General features: G+C 34.5%; 1 protein-coding gene across 3 annotated transcripts; it reads left to right on the top strand.

Annotated features, from left to right (window-relative positions):
* The first annotated feature begins 301 nt into the window (after positions 1–301).
* LOC129238882 (G-protein coupled receptor moody) lies at positions 302–23,507 on the top strand. Of its 3 annotated transcripts, XM_054874107.1 has the most exons (7): positions 302–441; positions 1,426–1,665; positions 12,623–12,682; positions 18,164–18,304; positions 20,123–20,293; positions 21,355–22,133; positions 22,198–23,507. In XM_054874107.1, exons 3-7 carry the CDS (start codon positions 12,624–12,626, stop codon positions 22,701–22,703), a joined length of 1,656 nt encoding a protein of 551 aa, XP_054730082.1. In that variant the 5' UTR covers positions 302–441; positions 1,426–1,665; position 12,623; the 3' UTR covers positions 22,704–23,507. The 3 variants fall into 3 exon arrangements, with proteins under 3 accessions (XP_054730082.1, XP_054730081.1, XP_054730083.1); XM_054874106.1 differs by lacking the exon at positions 1,426–1,665; XM_054874108.1 differs by lacking the exons at positions 302–441; positions 1,426–1,665 and adding an exon at positions 7,096–7,114.
* The last annotated feature ends 949 nt before the right edge of the window (positions 23,508–24,456 follow it).

Genomic DNA, 24,456 nt, shown 5'->3' with positions numbered 1-24,456 from the left:
AGTAGTGGGTTTGACTTGTTTTTGTTCGGTTATCGAAAAGTAAAAAATCGTACTTTGTAAATTGTAGACTTTCTATCCAATATCTATCAAAAGAGATACCATCGAACTGTGGTAGCTGTCAAAGCAAAACGGTGCTATAAAATAAACTCGAACTTGCAAGGCCCTGTACATGTTTGTAGATACGACTATTGCATGTGATCGCGTTATTTATGTCGTTGGTAGTAGCTGCCGCTCGCTAGCTTACTGACTACTCAATAAGCGTCTCCCTTTTTTACGCTCAATTGTCATTATAATGTCAACGCGTTCGGTTCGAACTCCGCTGATATTGCATTCATAGTTTTACGCGGTTACAGTTCATTCACAAAAGTATTTACAAATACGAAATTTAGTGGCAAACATTTAATGAGTTATCGAAAAAGTTGACACAGTTCTTTTCTTAAAGTGAGTGAGCGACCGGCATGCTTATATTGAATAACAAAAAATACACATATTCTTATCAGTAACTCGAAGACAATTTTTTTCCTTAGATTTGGAATTCATATCGAAATTAAATTATTTTTTTTTATATCTTAAAAATGCAGAGTGTGAATGACATAGTTCAATGTATAAAGATAAATTTTGAGAAGTTAGCTTGTGTTGTAATCTATTAAAAAGAATAAAATCGTGTACATAAATAAAATAAATGGAGTTTCCACTCGTATAAGCGATGTTCCTCACAAAAAAAAAAAAAACAAAATCATGTAAATATTGTGTATAAAAATTTAAATATTAGTCATCTGTTTAAAACTGACTTATGAACGTGAATCATGGTCATGTTTCTACGGTTATACGATTACAAAAGCAACATTTCTGAATTCTCAAGCGTTGTTCATTGAGCTGCTAAGTTTTGGCATTGCATTACTTGGAATTGAACAAATAAATGAGGAGAGTTACGAGTATATCGAGCTTACTGACTCACACATAACTGGCAGACGCACATCCATACATAAATATCTCTTAGGTTTAGCTACACATACACATACATACATACATAACAAATTTATGTATGTTATTGCTACTGGAATAAATCGGTGAAACGAGGTCTGAAATGCGCGGAAATAACATATGTACATACATAGCTTACACTCCCTGCTCATACTCACTCTCGCTTATTTTTCAAATAATAAAATATTGATACTCCAGACTTTTTTGCCCGCTCTCGATTGCGCGAATTTTTGTTTATACTTACACAATAAAACAGCCAACAAGTATTGTGTTATTTATACGCATATACGTATGTAAGTATATGTGTATGTGATTATTGCTGAAGTACTCCCCGGCTCCGTACTGACTGATAAGGCCATGCAGTTGAAGCAATTTTATAGTCGATTTACAAATAACGTAATTTTGTTGACTATTAAAATGTTTTGAATACTTACTGCGCAGGCGAGGCGATTGAGGTAAAGGTGAGCGTATTGGTAATTACAAATTCGCGCTTCACGATCCATTACATATGCACGGCGTAGTACAATGAGAATATGGTCAGAATATTTTTGAGTCGAATTTTGATTTGCTAACGTTTTTCAATTAGTGATATTTTAAGAGATGTAATTTACTCCACTACGACAAAGGCGATTAAAAACGATAAGCAAGCGATACTTCTTCAGTAACTAAAGGAAAAATTAGGTAAATTCTAAGTTATGCGTATATTAAAAAAATTTAAAAATGTGTGTGCGACTGTGGCCCTTTTAAGCAAATGTTTGTTATTTGCTAAATAATAAAAAAATATTTACCAAGCTTCGTTAAACATTGCGTTTGCGCGCAATAGGCATGATATTGAAAATTAATGAAACCGGATAGCAACACAATCATCGACCACATTATGCAACACAACTTTTTCCGTCCATCTACGTTTGTCGATGTAGCTCATAACTTTCCAACAAATCTTTATGTTTGGTATCAGCTTGAGATGTATGTATTTTATATGAAAAAGCTTTTTCAAATCTCCAATGTTAATTCTCATTGAAAGGGCCTTTTTTTACATGGAAATTTTTTAGTTATCAAGTAAATTTTTTTGGTTAAAAGTAAAAAGACATGTAGGGCTCCGAACCAAAATATCAGCCACTTTGCATATAATTAATTATATTAGCTTTATAAATAAAAGTTTTGTGTATAAAAAAATATATGAGTTGCCAGAAAGTTGTATCCCTCAACTTCAGCACGAGTTGAAAATAAGATTTGAGAAAATTGTTAATATCAAATGAAACGGAAGATTGAAGCTCAACTTGAAAACTAAGGGCTTATTAAACATTGGAGAATATGTTTTCTTTTCAATGCTGGGTCAAGCAAAAACTGAAATTTTAACGAAGCTTGGTCAATCGAATCATTTATTGCTCGAAACAGTGCCGGAAGTAGGTAGGTAGAGGTGGCAGTCGGTATCTATACCAACTCACTTATACCGTTGCCGATCCACTGTGATGGCCCGGTAGTACATGGTTTAATCTGCTACTCCTCGCTAAACCATTTTGTGTTAAGTGCAGACCCATTGATCTGACTGACAATTATATCCCTAAGTTTATCAGTGTTATTCAGAAATGATGAGTATCTAGACCTAGTGACATGCCACGCGGTACAGTAACAGAGAAGATGTTTAACGGACTCTTGAAATGAGGTACGTTCAATCGTTGAGCATGTCGACCTATGAGTCAGTAGTCTGTGTTTAAAGCAACTAACATTGAAATGTTTTTCCTTGGCCGATTAAGTAGCGCTTTTGAGCACCTAGCGTCCCATTTTGGCCAAATTATTTTTGCAGCATTATATGTACATATGTCAGACTATCAACCCATCTCGTGTTGGCTAAAGTGACCTTGCTACTTGCACCACGCAGTTTGTAGGTTGAGAGGGGTGCACCTACAATCTCCATATCAAGAGAGAGACTGCCAGCTGATTCTGTGAAAAAATTGAGCCCTGTGCTCCTATTACCATTTTTATTGAACCGTAAGCTTAAACATTTTAGGTATAAATGGTATAACTTGAGCAAGACTATCTCGAGTATACAAGCTTTATTTGAGATCCTAGGTTTATGGTATATTCTGATCGATTGAAGTGTATTAAAAAAAATTCACTAAATTTGCGCTTTTGCCAATTTTTTTCTCACAAATCTCCGTTCTTGAATTTTAATTTACTGAACCTTTCAAATAGAAAAAAAATTCATAGTATTACTTTTATAAAGGACATTATAGGTAATAGAGGGGATTCACCTGAGCTACTATCTCTTTAATATCTACCGAATTACACAACTGGCTAGCACTGGAGCATTTGTGTACCAATTTCCGACTTACTTTTCGAGTATATTTGCTCTCCAATAAATGATGGTCTCAATGTCTGTTTCCAAGGTTGTAACATTTTGTTGGCTTATTCGCATTGATCAGCGACTTCAAATAGTCCAGATGCGCTAAATTATTGACATCGGACCGGTTTATTTCTGCAGATAAATCTATCAACCAACACTTCCTTCATCAAATGGATAGTTTTACGAGTAATATAGCAATATGCATATACGGGCTGCTAAAATCAGAAGACTTTTAAGACATGCTGACGAAGATATGAGACCGTTTGCCAATCACTGTGATCAGTCTAGTATTAGTATGGTGCGATTATACCTTCGATCCACGAATCGCAGCCTACAGTGACTATTTTAGCGTTTTATTCACCCACAAACCCAGTGAACCTCAAATGATCCCCTAAATTTCCTCTAATTTTTGTCTCTCAATTACAAAATATTAAAAAATACTGAATTCAAAAGTCTGTCCAATTGATCTCTTCATATTAAAAAAAAGATCTTAGAAAGCACATCGTATATTTTGCGAATGTGTTTTTTGTGATTAATTGTGACTGTTTACTTTAAATGAAGGAAATGTAGTATACCTCAGCATCAAATAAAAAGTATCAGAATTCAGTTTATTTTTGTTCTTCTGTCCATTATGTTGCCGGCAAGCAACTATGCGGAAGTCATCTGGAAAAAAAATGGCTTGTAGGATGCGTTTTGAAAGCAAATCTCCAACTTAATCTTCAAACTAATAAATTTTGAATTTCACTATATTTTTTCTTAAATGGATAAAGTCGCACCTTTTTAATCGTGATTGTGTATTCGTTGCCGATAACGCAACTTCTTATAATTTTATTGCTTCTGCCGGTGTCCCTCAGGGCAACATTTTGATCCCTTTGTTCTTTGTAATTTTTTTAAAGACTTTTCTGAATGTTTCCATTTCTCTAAGTTTTAAAACTGTATTAAGCCTGTCTGATTCATACAATCTTCAACCAGATCTCAACAACGTCGCGGCATGGTGTGGTTAGAATCTACTTCAACTAAATATTAAGAAATGTGTCGTTTGGTAAGTTTAAGCTTTTATTCACTATCTCATATTTTTTAAAGAACTCGCCTGTAAATACTCTTAATGAAATTTCTGATTTGGGACTAGTCTTTGATCCCATCCAGTTCCTTCAAGTTTCTTAGTCATTTGCCGTATATCATCGCCAAATCGTATTCTTACCTTCATTCGGCGTTTTGCTTCCGATTTTACGGATCCATACTCTTTAAAGTCACTACTTATCGCTCATACGGCCTAAGCTGGAGTATGCCGTCTTTATTTGAAGTCATTAGTGCCACATCAATATACTCGCATTCAAAGGAAATTTCTTCTTTTTGTACTCAGATCTTTAACCTTCAATGATCCGATTCCTTCATACAACGCAAGGAGTTAATTATATATAAATAAGAAATATAAATAAAAATAAAAAATTATATAAAAAAAAAAAATACTCACAAAATTTACTCACATTGTAATATCCATGAAAAAGTGTTTCGAATTTATAGTTTACTAGCTTTAACCCGCGACCCCGCTCGCGTAGGAGTAGTTTTGAGGGATTTAGGATATGTATATAAAAGAATTACAAACAATAATTTCATAGAAAATAATTTTTATTAATAACCATAATATTACAATACCCGAAATCCGTTGCTATGCCTCGTTGAATAAAATAAAAACAACCAATCAGAAATATTTCAAGCAAAATTATTTTTATTAATTTTCTATCTCAAACCGTTTTTGAACTTTGCATTTGGGTCACAGTTGAACAGCTTATACGGAATATGAAGTCTACAGTGTGCTATAAATAGTAGGAAATAGGAAAAACTAAGATTTTTTAGATTAAATTTAAGCAAATATTCGATTATTAGTGACGAATGAGAGTGGTGGCGCGGCCTGGGGGCTGTGGGAAGGGAGTTCCATCATAAAAACATGTCTATAACCTTCATTGGGTGAAAATATGAATGTATAAAAATTTTTACGTCATTTGGTGTTGTCGTTTCGTTGTGATGCCAAAGATAGCCAAAAAACCTTTAGTCTTATAACCAAAAGTCCTTCCAATGTAAAATCGGTCGCTATCTATATAATTTCTTTTCTGTCATTTAGTTTTCGAGACAAGTTACGATTTTGGATTAAAAAAAAGTAGATAGATCATAAAAATTTCTAATATCGGGAGAATCCTTAACCGATCAAAACAACTGATCTATTAAAGGTTATTACATAATTTATATTTTACTCTTCATTTTGCATTGAAATTGAACGTTTTCGAAATATATAAAATAAATTGTTTTTTTTTTGCGTTTTTGAAAAATATGAAAATTCTCAAATAATATTGTCAGAAATATTATATATAAGAAACAGATTTTCCAAAAAAAAACTGTGTATACATTTTTTAAACCTAATATACATATTTACAAAATGCAAGATACACATACATATGTATATAAAAAAACCCTCCTTAAGTATGCATAAGAAGAAAATTACTCAGTTTTACATGGACATAGTTAAGAACAACAACACAGAATCAATTTTTGTGATATCATTAGTTGGTTTTCCTTCTGGATTCTCGTACTCAACGTCATTTTTACATGAAAAATGGACAGACCGGTTCTTGGATATAAAAGTTATAAGTCATTTGTAAACCAGTGCTATTTATGATTTTTTTTATAAAAAATTTTTCCACAAGAATTGTGCACTATATTGCATATATTTATGCTTGCTCGCCCAATTTTTCATATACTGTAAGAAAATAAAATTATTCACCCATAACTTGAAGAATTACTTGATCTTTGCACCCATCTAAAATATTACTTTCAATCAAATGAAGTCTATTAAGTGAGCTTCAGGCGCGTAATATTTTTCTGCTATTCGTACTAGCGCACGAAATAACACAGACCCATATAGCATATACGTAGGTATGTACATACATATGTATTCCGAATTGTCTTCCGAAAGTGAGTAGTATTTTTTGTTGAAATTGACCTCTTTAAATTACTTAATTGACATTAATTTAAAGACAGGGCAATATAGCACTACATATAGTCTCAGGCTAAACACCATCAATACAATGAAGTTCATTATACCCAGCTATGCATGTGCAATGTTTTAAGTATACTATATTATATACATACGGACATACATACATGCGTGTGTGCTCATGAATGAACAAAAGTTTACGTGTATATGTACATATATATGTATGTATGTCGCAAAGATATGTTACCCAATGTAGCTTCACAAAAAAAAGAAAAAAGGAAGAAAAAAACAACAAATACTACTAATCAAAAGTGTCATAAATACTCCGCGTTAAACGATGGTACAATTCTTAAATAGATAGTTAAAGTCGTTCTTAACTTTATTTAAACTGTTGAAAAGGCAAGTGGAGTGTGACAGCTGTCAAAGCTGAAAAGTAAAACAATATGTTTGAGCTATGCTGTTGAGAAAATATGTATACAAATCTCACACACTGCGGCACCACAACTCAGTTCTTAGTGAATTTGACAGAATCTGTTGTTGAACTGACGTCATAGCAGAAGTTTGTTTGTATACTTTTATTCACAAACAACAATTTTCTTTTCATAACCTTATCAATTATCTTCCAGGCATACATTAATCTTCTCATTTTTGTTTACAAAAGTTGGCTCTTCTGACATACTTCTTTCACTTGTTTGCTTTATCGTGCATTCTATCATTCATTGTTGATCTCTGCTTCCAGATTTGAAAATACATCCCGTTTAACTTCAGTATAAGAGGATTACGAGTTTCGAGTAAGTGCCAGCTTTAAGTAGCACCAAAATTAATGCGTGTTTTTAGGCAACCAAATTTCTTGCAGGGGGTTCGCATACATACGATAGTAGGAGTGCGGCCATGCAGTTTTTCTACTTTACATCCTTTAGCTGATTGTACGAGTACGAGTATACTCGGCGATAAAAATTAAGTTTCAAGAGTTTACGCACATATATACATATGTGTGCACTATGATTTTTCAAAAAACCCTGACCAAGTGTAGCAGGATGGGAGCAAACTCAAATTGCTTTTTTCTCATCAAATTAGTATTCAGTTGAACCATATTAAAAGGTCAATGAATGGCGTACAGTTTCACTTGAAAAAATAGCATCTCGAAACTTTGATAGTATGTTTTGCATTTGGCGTAAGCGTATGCACATTTGCACATAGTAGATTAGCCAAGCCACAACATTTTGGAATACACTGTCGTATGCATTTTTGAGCGGTGTTTCCTTAAAACTCCCGGGATTCAGACATTCATTATTTTGCAACAGCTTAACTGGAAAGAAATTGCATCAATATTGGTTGAGAAGCTCACCTACCGTACACTAAATAATAACTTAAAGGGTTTTAAATATATTGTATTATATTTTTTTATTTCAAGTGAAAAATATTTATTTATTTAAAAAAAAGTAATATAAAAAATAATATAATAGTATTTGAGTACGATAATATTATCAGTCTTTGAGATTCTGGCAACTCAAGCGGCTTTGCTCTCTCATAGCTTTTTCTTGGCATAATGGTGCTCAAACTCAACAACGTAAACGTGCGCCCGTTCGCCCGTATAGTTGACACGATGAAACAACGATCTGCTGTGCGGAACGGTGGGGAGAATTCATTTACATGGGGCTCTCATTAGTTTTATAGTGTCAGCTGATACTGGCCTACATTTACGTTGGTGAGTGTGAGCACCATAATTTTCATTACAATTTGTGGTGCCGTACCTTAGCCATAACCGTAGCCATAACAATCAGCTGTTGTGACTAAATATATGGGCATCACCATAACGCCATACCAATAACCGTAGCCGTATGTATACGAGGTGTGTTCAAAAAGTACCGCAAATTTTGTGTTTTTTCAAAAATTATTTATTTATTCATTAATATCTATTTTGTCCCCTTCAAAGTAATCCCCATGAGATGTTATGCACTTGTGCCATCGTTTTTTCCAATCTTCTTGTTCAGCTCCTCCTTCGATGCCGTCTTTATCTCGTCAATCGTAGCGTAGGGTCGTCCTTTCATGGGTTTCTTCAGTTTCGGGAACAAGAAAAAGGCACAGGGGGCCAGATCTGAGATCTGGGGAATCCGGTGGCTGTGGCATCATTAGTGTGTTGTTTTTGGCCAAAAGGTCGCGCCCAACTACGATGTGTGAGCAGGGGCGTTATCGTAATGCAAGAGCCAATTTTTGTTCTTCCACAAATCCGGGCGTTTCTGGCGGATTGTTTAGCGCAAATTGCACATAACTTGCAAATAATATTCCTTATTGACCGTTTTACCCTGTGGCAAGAACTCATGATGCACAACGCCCCTGCAATCGAAGAAAACGTTAATCAAAACTTTTACATTCGACCGAACTTGGCGCACATTTTTCGGTTTTGGTTCGTGCGGCAGTTTCCATTGAGATGATTGAGCTTTAGTTTCCACGTCATAGCCATAAACCCACGATTCGTCACCAGTTATGACCCTCTGGAGCAAATTTGGGTCGTCGCGGACAGAGTCCAACATCTCATTATCAATATTCATGCGATGCTGCTTTTGGTTGAAATTGAGCAGTTTTGGTACGAATTTTGCGGATATATTGCAGCCGGACGTAGAGCAAGAGGGATAGTTTTCTGGACCACAGAATTTTTTATTAGTAATTTGCTTGGTCATCTCATCGCGGCGTCGTTGTCTTTCTATAAGTTTCTTTGTTTCAGGTATGTCCACTATTCCGAAACGGCCTATACGAGCACCTCTTTGGTCTGACAGAAAAGCTTACTCTTTTTGAGAAACTTTTTTTTCTCTTGGACATGAGCAAGTTGTAAAATCTTGAGACTTACAAGCTGAAATATCAAAAGTCGGGAAGTATTCGCCTTAAAGTCACCAGCACGTTTTTTGAAAGCACGACTTCTATGTGCAGAATACAAACCCTTTTTAATTTCTCTGTACTTTTTATGATACTCATTTATCATGTATATTACACGTGAATGTGAAACTGTGCGAATAGAAGCCTTGTTATAAATACAAATGATTTTCTTGGCAACTTGTCCGGCTATGATCCGAAAAGCCGGCTCTCTGTTTCCTCTTGACTCTACTCCCAGTTCCCGTCTTTGAAAAAAACAACATCTCATTACATCTTCATAACTTGGTAGTTGATGATCTGGCAAATCTTTAGGACTTCCAAACAATGGGCAATTAAACGTTTGTCTTAGGGAAAATTTGGTTAATGCCATTGTCGTCATATAAACTTTTAATAAAAGATTATAATTAAATGCTTTCATACGAAACAATATCTTTCGAATAAAGCGGAAGAAAAAATAGACAATGTAATTGCTGTAACTTCAATTCAACTCGCAGTACAAGGAGGAGCTGGGAGCTCCATAAACGTATTGCTTGATCAAACAAACAGAGTGGAGTGTAGTGAATTAAATTGTTTCGGTGAGCCTTCTCATATAAAATTTGTGTCTAACATATATCGGTATGATAACAAATAGTATTTTCAAAAAAGTTAAAATTGTTCAGAATTTAAACCGAAATTTCAAAATTTGAGGACTCTGCTAGCGACTGAAGATATCGTTCGATTGGGCTGCAACTTTTCCGCAATATTAGAATTCGATCCTAAAAAAAATTCGATTCACACAAAAAAATCGAAATTCGAATATACGTAACCTGCGAAAATTCAAAATTTGCATTACTTTTTGAACACACCTCGTTTATTGAATTTTGGTTTTCCGCGTAACGGTAAGCAGCTGTGAAATACATTACATTTGTTTTGATATTTGCGATAAGAATTTGAATATTAGAACGGAACGACGAAAAATTAATTGACTTAGTCTTGATTTATCCTTGTTTTTATGACAAAATGCAAATGTTTTCATTGGTTCTACTTCAATCTCAGTTTTTTATGGTTAGAGCATGACTAATCGACAAATCGGCTATGGTGTTATGACTATGATCATATCTTTACATTTAACTGTTTCATTTATGCCGTGAGCTACTAAAAAGTTGTCTGAACTTTAAATAAAAAAGTCAAAACTTAATTCTTCACCCATATGTACATATTTTTTTAATATTATTTGGTACAACACGAATTTTATTATTTCAGTAATTTGAAGAGTTGAACAGTGAGCTAAAGAACCCAAACTGTTTCTACCAAAAAATTTTTGTAAACGCAAAGAAGTTTTCAATGTTGCTTTTTGCCATAAAAAGAGGAATTTTCTGCCTTTTCATAAGCTTCTTAATAAATTACAAATACGGAAAATTTGAGATACCTGAGACTTAAAAGCGGCCGAGACCCTGGCTGGAATGCATTCGAGACTCTTTCTAGAGGGATAAACAATGAATTAGCCATTATTTTTAGACATCATGAAGGGTATAATCGGGAATATCTGCTGAAAATAGCTAGCTTTGTGAAAAAACACCAAAAGTGGCATATTTGTAATAAATCACCTGATATGGCCAAGCCTGTTTCGAGAAAGGCGGCTTGAGTTGATTATGTTCATGGAAGCAATTCCAGTGGATGTAACTAAAGAGAAAGGTATGAAAGAAAAGCGGCCGCCGTAGCCGAATGGTTGATACGTGACTACCATTCGTGAGTGCCTAGGTCTGAATCTCCGTGCATGATAGGAAAAGTTTTTTTCTAATAGCGGTCGACCCTCGGCAGGCAATGGCAAACCTCCGAGAGTATTTCCGGCATGAAAAAGCTAGGCCATTCGCCGTTCAGAGACGGCTTAAAACTCTAGGGATATTAATGGTGGATGCTTCACTTCGTTGGGAAACTCTATTTTGAATTCAATGGAGGATTTCTTGATGAAAACTCGTACACCTATTTTTCCACCCAATTTCAAGTCATCTGTGTATAAATTCAGTGGATCTTGGTTCCTTTTGATAGTCCCTCCGCTAATTTTCTTTGAAGATATGTGGATGGAAGGATCTGTTTGAACCTAACGAAAAAAATGTTACTATTACAAAATTTTATATTTATTAGTCGTTGGATCTAGGCTGTACGACGTTTTGGCATTTCTGTTTTGGAAAATAAAAAATTATCATTAGTTTTGAGCAGAATTTTTTTTTCAAAAATGAAAAACAATTAAAAATAATGAAATAATTAATAATACAACAATAAAATAGTTTTTATTTAACTTACATCTATTATTGAGAAAAAAATTAAGCTTTTTAAGAGATTAATAAAGCTTACATTAAAAAATAGTCATTGCTGGTGAGCGAAAAAATTAATTTTAAACCAATAAATAAAAATCAGAAAGTATTCATGAAATAAATTTATAATATTGATTAAATTTCAATTATATTACTTCGATTGTCTACACGATTAGTAATGAAAAAATTGTTGAACAATCTAATTGAAGCAAAAATTCTAAGTGAACCTCATAAAAGAGAAGACGTACTACTTTCACGAATGCGACCTTCTTGGCGTTCATCCATGAGTCATGGCATCTATAAAGCGCAAGGTCAATATTTGCAAATTACAAGTTGATTTTAGACAACGATTTCTTTTATCATCGATAATTAAAAGTTGCACGCTCCAGAGCTGGTGAACCATCTGATCTTTATGTTTATGCCGCAAATGGGCAAAAAATAAATATTTATTTTCTAAGAAAAACATTGCACTCCACAAAGGCTACCGAAATGGAAGACAAGGTTAAATTTGTGAGATAGGGCTAGTTTACTGGGGCTCCTGCCGAGAAAAACTCGAGACATTCCGGTGCATAGAAGGGGCTGTCAGAATCGATCCCGAAATACTCAACGTATGTCCGGCATATGAAGGTACACTGCACGATGCACCTAATCACATGCCCCCTTACTTTCTCACTTTGGTCCCTCGGTGGTTGAAACAGCATGTTTCCAGGGCCTACCGTTAGATGAGATAGACGGACGACCGATGACTACACCGTACTGGAAATTGCTACAACAACAACAATAAGGTTAAATTTAGTACTCAAGAGTCGTTTTCGTTTCTGAAAAAAAATTTAAATTCTGGTAACAAATATTCGCTCCCAGACAGTCAGTTCTACGTAGCCTGAGCGGCCAAAATTTATATCCGGCCAAAGACTGTTATACCAGCATTATTTCTTAAGATGAATTTATGCTGTTACAATAATAACAGGGTTGAGTTTAGTTGTACATTTTCTTAACGAAGTTCTGTACTATAATTCCTTTATTTACTTTTCGATTAATTTCATATCTGATAGAGTCCCAACAAAGCGGCCACGCAAGCCGATATAAAATTAACAATATCAAGATTGAGTTAACCGTCTTTTTTCTTTTTCACAGAATGGATTACACAAGCACTGAAACCAACTTGGCAAATGAGGACGGGACCGACAAGTCTGGGTGAGTAATAAATTTTCTCTAAAGCAAAACTCTAAATTTAATTTTAAATCGTCGTCCAATTTGTACTTGGGAAAATAAAGTTGAGTCACCAAACAACTTTTAAATAACGGGTGATCAATCATGAGGTGATTTTTTCAATAGTTAAAAAAAAAACAAAAATGTAAATTATGTTCAAAACCTTTATTTACCATTTGAAAGGACATTCTTTGACATTTACTTTTTGAATATGACTTCATTCAAATGTTGGCCGCAACTACGCTTAAGGTGGTCCATTCTGAAGGTCCAATTTCCAATCACTCGTTCGAGCATTTCGACTGGTATGTCGTGAATAACACGCGTAATGTTGGCTTCCAGAGCTTCAATCGTAGCTGGTTTATCAGCATAGACCTTGGACTTCACGAATCCCCAAAGAAAAAAGTCCAAAGTGTGATATCACAAGATCTTGGTGGCCAACTCACAGGTCCTAAACGTGAAATCAGCTTCTCTCCGAAATGACTTCTCAATAAAGTCACTGTTTCACGAGCTGTATGGCAAGTGGCTCCGTCTTGTTGAGACCAAATGTCGTAGAGATCATTAGATTCAATTTCAGGTAGCAAAAAGTCCGATATCATGGTACGGTAGCGAGCACCATTCACAGTTACGTTGCGGCCATCATCATTTTTGAAAAAATATGGACCGATGATTCCACCAGCCCATAAACCACACCAGACCGTTGTTTTTTCTGGGTGTAAAGGTAGCTCTTGAACCTGTTCTGGTTGCTCTTCATCCCAAATACGGCAATTTTGCTTATTGATGTAACCATTGGGCCAGAAATGCGCCTCATCGCTGAACAAAATTTTGCTCGAAAACAGCGGATCTTCTTCAATCTTTTCAAGAGCCCAATCAGCAAAACGGTGACGTGCAGGAAGGTCATTTGGCTTTAGTTCTTGTACGAGCTGTATTTTGTATGCTTTTAAATGAAGATTCTTCCGTAAAATTGACCAAGTTGTTCCATACGACAGTCCAAGTTGCTGAGAACGGTACCGAATCGATTCATCGCGGTTTTCATGTACACTCTCTGCTACTGCCGCTATATTCTCAATGCTTCTTGCTGGACGTGGTCTATTCGGTCGAGAATTATCCACCAATGAATATTCGGATTCAAATTTGTTGATGGTATGTCGAATAGTGTTTAAGGCAGGCCGATTATGTTGACCATAATGCGGTCTAAGCGCACGAAAAACATTTGTCACAGAACGCTGATTTTCATAATACAGTTGAACAATTTGTAGACGTTGTTGCGGTGTGAGTCTTTCCATGATGAAATGCCAAACGCTGTTCAACAGATCCACGATGACAGTTTGCCACAACTCGCGCGCGATCTGTAAAAAAAAACGCAAATGAAAAAAACTCCTCTTAATTGATCACCCGTTACAAACGCTTAGATGTAGGAACAATAATAAATGAAATGCGGTTGGTAGTAGCAATATACATATATATGTATTTTCTTTATTCATTTGTGTAGCTTACATGTGGCTTTTACGTAATTAATTTATTTTATTAGTATAACTAAATATAAGCATCACTTTTTTATTTAGTTATTTAGTTATCATTTTCTTGATGCCTACATATTAACACCAAATTTAGGATTCTGTTCAATACATTTACTGGCTTGCATAAGAAAAGTTTATGGCATTTTTTATCACAAATTTAAATAGTACTAAATGCCATTATATTGGCGCAAAAATAATGGATTTCTTTTTCGCCAAACTAATCTATGAGAAGCCAAAATAAGATATACTTATGATACAGTCTGAGTCTGAAGAAAAAAAATCGTTTTTTTTTCATGTAACTTCAAGATATAGGTATTTCGTTCTGCTTTTTGCTGCATAATAGTCCAACTCAAGGGCTACGACGCACGTGCTAACTCAGGTTAGTGCCGTTTGAAACTTTCCCGTAAACGCAATCAAACAAAAATGAGTGGAACCTACGCGAAGCGTCTTGAGGCGGTCTTTTTATGAACGCATTTGGAAGGGCCGAAATTATCTTATGCCGCGGCTGCAAAGTGATTAAAAAATCAAAAAAGTTTGTTGTGATGTGGAATCAGCGGTATAAGGTGTACAACAAAAAATGTTGATGATTTTTTTTTTTGAAACGAGTGACAACAAAAAAGCTGGATAAAGTTATCGCCCAAGTTTTTAAGCGGGACTCTTCTTTGTGACAACGCCAAGCACGCATAATTCTTGCTAAAAAGGGAACAGATGTGAGTATCAACACCATCGAATGTCGACTGAAGGAGGCGAACATATCCTACCGTCCCACATCATCAAAACCACTGCTCCCAGAAAAATCCATTAAGAAACAACAAAACAAGCAAATGGCGTCACAGTATTGGACTGGCCTTCCCAGTCCCCAGACGCCAACCCCATTGAAAATGTGTGGAGAGCTATGAAAACGCATCTTGTCGGAAGGCCAGTCCATGATTTAAAGCAACTTGTGCATCAAGTTCGCAAAATCTAGTCCTGTTTGTGAACGAGCTACGCAGAGAAGCTGGTTCAAATCATGAAGAAGATGCCTAAGTCGCCTAAGAGCCGATTAATTTTAAGAATTAATTCTAATTCCCCGTTCAAACTTCATTCGATTTTTTTTAAGAAATCTAGTAATATATACATTGTGATTTTTTTCGCAAAACACAACGTGAAATACACGTGTTGATTTTGTACAAAAAATCAGTGCTTGTTACTAGTGGAATGAATACAAGACTTTTGAAGAAAGAAAGTGAAACGGATATTGTAAATTATTGCTATTGAAATACAGTTTGAAATTTTGCTAGCTCCAAACGTTTACTCCTAAAATTTATTGAAACTTTTTAATACTATGGACTGAAAAACGTAAATGCCAAATATAAATTCCATCGAAACTTTTGAAATAGGTTATGAAAAATAAACAATGGGCGGCCGTCAAAGCGATTTTATTTGTGTGGGAGTAGATCAAACAATTTTCCTCGGCGGGCAACAGCAAACCACCGTGCCCATTTATTTCTGCCACAAAAAAACTTCTAAAAAACCATCTGATATTCAGAGATACCATTAATTTCTATAAATTGGAGGAAAAACTCGGTCTAAACACCGATTTAGACGTCTTGAATACTCTACCTTTCTCTCCACTTCTTCTATGTGTGCCGTTCATAGTAATTTTTGATGAATGTTTTACCTAAGAATTTTAGCATTTGGCACTTTCATACCAAATTAAATAATTATTTTAAGATGTTTGAGTTTGTGTTCCCTTGTGAATGATACGATGGTTGTTTTTGTTTTACCTTAACACACCACCTTTTAGTTAGTCTTAATTCTAGTTGAATTCTGTTACATATAGTCTCCTTCTACATATTATGACTATGTCGTCAGCGTTGCCATGAAATAATAAATCGTTGCGGTCTAATTCCAACAAGAGTTCATCTATTACTAAGCTCCACATTAGTGTTGAGCATGGAAAGCTTTGAGTGATTTGGGGTTCGCCGAATATTATTCACTAGAATACCCATTTTACGGAAATAAGTTGTTCAAAAAGGTGGCAACCCTATTCAAAAATATATTAAAATAGAGAGATTTTCATACCTCTTTCGTTTTTCACCCATATAAGTAGTATTTCAGTTAATTTTCTTTTTAATGGAACTAGCAAGTTTTTCACACAGATGGTAACCATTTCCAAAAATATTTTTTAAAATAAGATTTCTTAGATTTCTTTCATTTGGCACCCGTATTGCGATATACAAATTATTTATTGTTAATTATTTAATACATTGTTGAACTCAATTTTTAAACATGTGGCAGCCCTATTAAAAAATTAATTCGAAATTAAGATTTTTCAAACCTCTTTTCTTTGATAGCCATATTGCTATATTTAATTTATTTTATTATTTTTACTTCAACTTAATTTTTCAAACAGGTGGCAGCCCTCTTCAAAGTTTATTTATCTAAATTTGGCTCTCTTAAATCTTTTTTTCATTTGACACCTATATTGTAATATTCGATTGGACTTGTTTTCATTTAACAGATGGCAACTCTCTTAAAAAAATAGCCTATTTCTCAATCCACCTCATCAACTATCTGAATCACAGTCATTCAAACTCACCAGCATACAAACTTGCACATTTAGATTATTTTAAAGGACATAGGTTATTATAGTCTAGCTCAAGCTTAAATTTTGTTTTTGAATGTTGGGTATTTGTACGTTCAAAAAACTTATAACGAAAGCTGTCTTAACCAAGATCTAAAAGATTCATTCAAATATTAAGGGGTCCCGATGGTCCCAATGGTTTAGAGCTCGAAAATTAGGGTATTTTCAGGAATTTTTTTTTTACAATAAAAACAAATTAAAAACCGTATTTAAATTTTTTTTTTTTAATTTGAATAGTTTAAAAAATAGCACTGAAGTTGGCCCTCCCGAAAAATAGGACCTGGACTGTGTTGTCCATTTTGGCTCTTCTTTTTATCTGAGACATAAAACCAAAAAAATTATTAATCAGTATGACTTTAGCTATGTCCCGTACTAATATAGAATAAAAAAAAAATTTACAAAATGGCGCGGTTTTGAATTTGACACTCCAAAAATCGGGTTTTCTTTTCAGTATTTTAATAAAAAAAAAAATGAAATAATAATATGATTCTAGCACGGGCGATAGCCATTGATGTTAAAATTTCAGACGATTCGGTTGAATAGTTTTTTTTTTGACAACACCGGGCCGAAAACAGTCGTTTTGAGGTAAATGAGTTTAAAGTTTCAGGTACAGGAGCTGTAGAAGCTATAATATTGTGAATTTCCGCATGAAAATTTTACAGTATATTCTTAAGATACATACATACATACATAATTGGCGCGTACACCCTTTTTGGGTGTTTGGACGAGCTCCTTCTCCTATTTGTGATGTGCGCCTTGATGTTGTTCCACAAATGGAGGGACCAACAGTTTCAAGCCGACTCCGAACGGCAGATATTTTTTATGAGGAGCTTTTCCAGGGAAGAAATACACTCGGAGGTTTGCCATTGCCTGCCGAGGGGCGACCGCTATTAGAAAAAAACTTTTTCTTAATTCTCTGAATTTCGAATAGTAGTCACGCACCAACCCATTCGGCCACGGCGGCCGGTACTATATTTTCGAAAAAACGAAAAATCGATTTTTTGAAATTTCTAAACCACCTGGTCCCCTTAAGCTGTGTGTAGGTGGAACAGACACCATTAATTCTAATTAAATTAGTCAAACCAATGTAATTTTTTAACATTACAAAATGGATGTACGGGTATATAAAAAACTAAAATAATAATTTTGGCCGGCAGTCTTAGCTACCAGTGTCTTTCGTAATGTAATACAATTATTCATAATTATATGCGAAATAAATGAGTAAATAAATAAAAAATAATAATAATTACCAAGAAAAAATTCTGGTCAGAGTGCTGGTTCTTAAGCGAAATCGAATAATGAATTATGTCTTATCGTTTTCAGGTTTTCTCCCGCTTTGTTAACATTTGCTGGAGTAGCAACTTTTACTATAATGATTGTAGGCATATTTGGCAACTTTCTCACCGTTGCTGCTTTGTATAAATGTCCAAAAGTCCGAAATGTGGCAGCGGCCTTCATTATAAGGTATGTATTTTCTTTTCTAAATCAATATAATGAAATCATCATCATTCATAGCATTACAGCTCGTTGGGAGCCTTAGCTTCCTCCATAATTCTTCACCTTGCATCTCGGTCCATAGCCAGACTTCAATAGTTGGTCACTCCTTCGCTTCTGAGGTCGTCCTCAGCGTCGTCTAACCACCGTTTCCGCGGCCGTACTCTTCGCTTTTCACCAAGCATGCGCGCATCTAGAACTTTGCGAAGTATTCTTTCATCCTGCATTCTGCAAACATGCCATAGCTATCGGATGCACTGCGATTTTGCAACCGCATAACGTTTTCGCCTTGTAGGAATTCCTCTATCTCTATAATGAACTAACTGAGTAAAAATCAAAAAAGTTAAGAAAGGCAAACATATTTATTATTTACAACTACCCCTTATTAATACAAATCAGTCAAGTAATATGTACAATGTCAATTTGACTCAACATCAAAAAATCAAATTTAAGCAATAAAAAACAGAAAGTCTATACATTTATAGAAAACAACCCAAAATATATTGAAAAATAAATATAAAATAAAAAAAGTATTTATTTACACAGAATGAGGTGATGTTGTGGTCAAATTAACACAATGCACTGAAGCGAGTTAAAGAGAATTTCGCGGCTTGCTAATGACGCACCATGACTACCGTATATTCTGTCAGACTTAAATCCGAATATCTCACCATCGGTTTTTGAATATAATAACGCATTAACAATTAAAATTCTAATAATTGTCAAATCATTAGTAAAATCTGTCCTTATCATTTCCCTTCAGTTAACTCATCGACCTTCTGTGTATATCCGCGGAAAATATTACATTTCATTTCAAAAACAAACACTCCTTTGAACCAGGCCCATTCAGAAAACCGTCCACCGGTAATAACTACTAATAAAGCTTTTCAATGAATCACTAAAATAGGGCAATCCTGTTCTGTCGATTATGAAAGGGTTGTTTACTTTACCTTGACCGCTATACTTTAAACCACACCAAAGCTTTTTAAGGCTATTATCATTGACGGAATGACCCAATTTCATCAATTATTACCATCTTCAATCTTCAAAAGCAGACCTTAGGGCCACCGAGTGTCTTGTTTTAGACTAACCAAACCTAAATTACCATTTTTGAGAAGGAGTTAAATTTACTCTCAATATTCCCATACCTAATCTAAGTTGATTTCCAACGTTTTATGTAGCACTCCGCAAATATAATATTATATAAAAAAATTGTCAAATATGCTTCTTCGACTAGAGTCCTATTTGAGTTAACTGATGTTTTGTATACGTACCCTTCACTTTCCTTGCGGAGCTCTCGGTAGCCTATTGCCGAGTAGCCAAAAGTTTGAGTAGGAATTAAGTAGTTTTTTCCTGTAGTCAAAATGCTGGTTGAATTAGCTAAATAAAAAAAATAATTAATTAATTAATTTCTTTTGGTTTTTTTTTCTGTTTCTTTAGTTTTCGTGGTTTGAATGTTAAAGTAATCAATTTTGTTTACCTTCTGATTGAAATTCGCCGAAAATTCGTGGGAATTATTCAACTGTTTTTGACATTCGAGCTAACGAATTGCGAAAGCAAATTCTGCTACTATTGGAGTTAACTCAATTAACTTTGGTTAGCTCTTTTTTCTCTATGCTTGCATTGCCTTCAGTTTCAAGAGTAAAGCAATAAATATTTTAGTGACAGCTCACTTAAAGATTATACATCAAAATCCGTTAAAAACTCGATTTGATAAAAATATGAGTTAAGGTATCTCTATATTAAGTATATAAATAAATAAAACAAATTTTTTCTACAATATTACAGCTTATGTATGGCCGATTTGCTGTTTTGTGCCATAGTGCTTCCCTTCAGTGCTTTGCGGTTTATTCAAGGCACTTGGACTCATGGAAGTTTTCTTTGTAAACTAATACCTTTCATCCAGTATGGAAACATTGGCGTATCATTATTATGTATAGCAATGATTACAATTAACAGGTAAGAATTCCAAAAATCAAAAACCTTTAATGAAATTGAACTAACTACACTTATTTAAAAAACAAAATTGGACGATTAATTTTGTACCACTTTGTACCACTTAAGTCATAAAAACCGTCATAAAAATGCTGATTCTAAATGACAAATGATTTTTTATGAAGTCATTTCATGCAAGAAATAAACTTGGAGGTATGCCATAGACAACCGAGAAAATACTGAGAATAGAAAAATATGTTTGGTATTATTTCATGTTTCGTGTCTAACACTTGCCACGAAACTAAGGACTCAATGTTTAAATGAAAAAGCGTGTCGCTAATGAAATTTACATATCGCTCATTTACTTCAATAATGTCGTAACTCAAAAAGCCAAACTGTCGAGAAAAACGTTTTTAAGGTTTTATTTCAATTTAAACTTTGATACCTCTAATTTGATCCCCCTTTATTTTCATCTAATGAGATACTGTTAATAGATGTTGGCTTGAATTTTTTACACAGCATAAAAGAAGAGATTGTGGTATTTCCCAATACGTATCCAAAAAAATTGTTTTTCTTGATTATGACACTATTGAGGGATATTTATACCCAGATATGGTTAAAATGACCAATATAATATTAAAAATAAGTGAATTCGAGCATCTTCTGAAATTATATACATATATAATTGGCCCGTACACGCTATTTGGGTGTTTGGCCGAGCTCCTCCTCCTATTTGTGGTGTGCGTCTTGATGTTGTTTCACAAATAGAGGGACCTACACTTTCAAGCCAACTCCGAGTGGCAGATATTTTTTATGAGGAGCTTTTCCATGGCAAAAATGCACTCGGAGGTTTGCCATCGCCTGCGGAGGGGCGACCGCTATTAGAAAAAACTTTTTCTTCATTTTGGTCTTTCACCGAGATTCGAACCGACGTTCTCTCTGAATTCCGAATGGTAATCACGAACCAACCTATTCGGCTACCGCGCACGCCTTCTGGGATTAGTAACTTCCAATTATTTATAAGACTACGTTGTAAGATGTAATGTAATTTGGCGCAGTCAGTAAATTTATTCTTTCTTTCAAAGGTACGTTATGATTGCTCATCATGGTTCGTACGGGAAAATATACCGGAAGCATTGGATTGCGGTTATGATAATCTTCTGTTGGGCATTCTCATATGGTATGCAGCTACCTACTCTCCTAGGAGTGTGGGGAAAATTTGATTATGATGAAAGGTTGGAAACCTGTTCGATAATGAGTGATAATCATGGACACAGCAGTAAAACTACACTTTTCATCACTGCATTCTTAATACCCGGTATGGTGATAATCGCTTGTTACACAAAAATATTCTGGGTGGTACGCCAATCAGAGTTACGATTGAAAAAACATGCGAATCAGCAAAATTCCATTCCGAATAATTTAAGACCCACACAAACACCTACGGGTACTGTTGTGGAAAGCGAGCAAAATCGAATGTCATCTAATTTTGCTTCAGACAGCAGTTTTTCCACTGATACAAAACAGGATATCATGCAGAAACCCTCTCGCATCAAGGATCAACGAGAGATGAGGGCAAAACGAAATGAATGGCGTATTACAAAAATGGTGTTGGCTATATTTTTATCATTCGTAATTTGTTATCTGCCCATAACAATTGCCAAAGTAGCCGACAAAGATGTAGAGCATCCAAATTTTCATATTTTCAGTTATATAATGCTGTACTTGTCGGCCTGTGTAAATCCAATTATCTATGTTATTATGAACAAGCAATATCGAAAGGCTTACAAGACAGTAATTATGTGTGAACCTTCAAAACTATTGCCATTTGCAAAGGGAACCGCTGCCGGTAGTAGTGCTGCAGGTACGTAAGCTCTGTGATATTATTTTGAAGGAACGGTGTAAACTAAGTCACTAATTCGTTTTAGAGAAATGGAAAGATACCGCATTGAGCAACAACCACAGTCGAACAATGGTCTCGCAAATGTCACTGGGAGAGCAACAAAATTCCAACCCGAGCAATATGCAACAACAGTGCAGTTCCATGGAATTAACGAACAAAGCGCCCTCCCCAGACCCATTACCAAATGCAAATGCAATAATGGAGGAGAGCAGAACCTACAAAAACAACCCACAAGTGCTTCCAGCGTCGATGCACATAACCCAAGTAAATTCCCTAGCCAACCAATCGTCACTTTTCATGCTGAGAGCGCCGAGCAAGGAACTGAATCGAATAGCTTTAGTCGGGGGCGACATAATTCTCGAGGAAGAGGAAGAAGTAGCAACACCAACTCAACTGGAGCCATCAACCTCCACAGAGGTAATAACAACAGTGAAAAAGGACGTTGCACAGAAGAAAGCCCCATATTATGGCCAAAACATAAATGTCATTCCAGATAATGACGTTAAGCTTATAGATAAGACAAAAATTTAAAAGACTTTTTCATTTGCTTTAATACTGTTACGATATTTAAAATTTTTAGTTATTAAGTTTACGAAAATAAGTAGAAGTTAAGAATATACAAAAACTATAATAAGCAACAAGTTCTGCACCAAAAATGGCGATTTACCGAAAAGTTATAATACTTTTTATTAAGTTTTGTTTTTTAGTTTTTGATTGTACATTGGTCATATTATATGTGTGTATGTACATATGCATGTATAAATATAAAAACCCACATATGTATGTAGGTATGTAAATAAAAATTTTTAACGTGCACTAAAGCAATTGCCATGTTCCAACTCCATGTCTGAGACAGTTCAGATTTCTCTTGCGAAATTTTGTTTTCACCTGTTTAGAATTATTTAAAATGGCCAGAACTACTGACCAAAATAAGATGCCGCTGATATATGGACCATTATCAGATTTTTCGTTCGATCTATTGTTGACAGACCGACTTTTATTCGATACTGGATACTCAAAAGATAAAGATGTATCGATCGATGTGGATTTAAGGGGGTAGTATGGTTAATTCGGTGTAAAACAAGCATATTTTTCGAAATTTTTTTTGTCGGCACAGTTGATTTATTCAAAATTTTAAAATTAATTCATTATAAAGTCATATTTAAAGAATATTGTGTGAAATTTTCATTGATTTTTATGAAGAAATGAGTTGGTGGCAGTGAATCTTCGCGGACGTCTCATAAAAAAGTTGTCCCTCAGAACCCATTACTGGATCAACTAAAATCAAAAAACCAAATTGATTTCATCAGCTAATAAAGTTTCGCAGGTAACAACGTCGATTTTTTTTTTTTTTTTTTTTAATTTAATTTTTTAGCGCTTTGAAGTCAAAACACCGAATTTTCATAAAAAAAACTTGAAAACTTTGTTGTTTTAAAATATGACAAAATTAAAAAAAAAAAACTCGACGTCATTAAAGTAAAGAAACAAAAAAACCAAATTTGAAAAGAATCGGTGCAGTAGATATGAATCTGCAGTGGACACCGACCGTAAAAAAGGCAAGTGTGAGAAAAACGCGTTTAAAGATTTTCGGCAGCGTGAAATCCGGTTGGAGAGGTAGATACTTAATCCTTTGTGTCTTTGTCAATTTTACTCTAATGCACTTCAAACTTTCACACAATAATCTTAAGATGTTATAGAATAATTTAAAAAAAAAAAAAAAAAAATGAAAAAAAAAATACCATACTACCCCCTTAAACTTACAAAAATTTAAATGGTGAGAACCAAAACTGTTTTAATTCAAATGCACGTCTTCAATCTTTTATTGACAAACATTCCATTAATTATAATAGCTAGCTATTGCTTGCGATTTAATCAGTATTTTTTCATTTAATAAGTACATATACATAGACATACAAATTTCCACAGAAGAGTTTATAGAACACCTTAATGTAATATTGTTTTATTGTTATTTGCGATATTTCCCTAATAAATATTGAATTTTTTATTTGTAAATTTTAGATGATGTGCACATTTTGAACTCGTACATGTACATACATATGTATGTATGGTTATACAATAATCCAACAATAAAATATTACGTAGCATTATCTAGGCATATGCATATAAAATAACCGAAGCCTGAAACTAACTATACATAGTATGCAGCAGGGCACATTAAACAGGTAGCAGCAGCAGGGTAGCAATTTTTATTTTGTTTTATTTATTCGATTTCTCAATAGCAACATTTTGCTTAAATTACTCTGAACTGTCAATTTTTGTTTAT

Source organism: Anastrepha obliqua, chromosome 2 (assembly GCF_027943255.1).
Source record: "Anastrepha obliqua isolate idAnaObli1 chromosome 2, idAnaObli1_1.0, whole genome shotgun sequence".
NCBI classification, from domain to species: domain Eukaryota; kingdom Metazoa; phylum Arthropoda; class Insecta; order Diptera; family Tephritidae; genus Anastrepha; species Anastrepha obliqua.
Note: the sequence above shows the minus strand (reverse complement) of the source record. Positions and strands in the feature narration are given on the sequence as shown.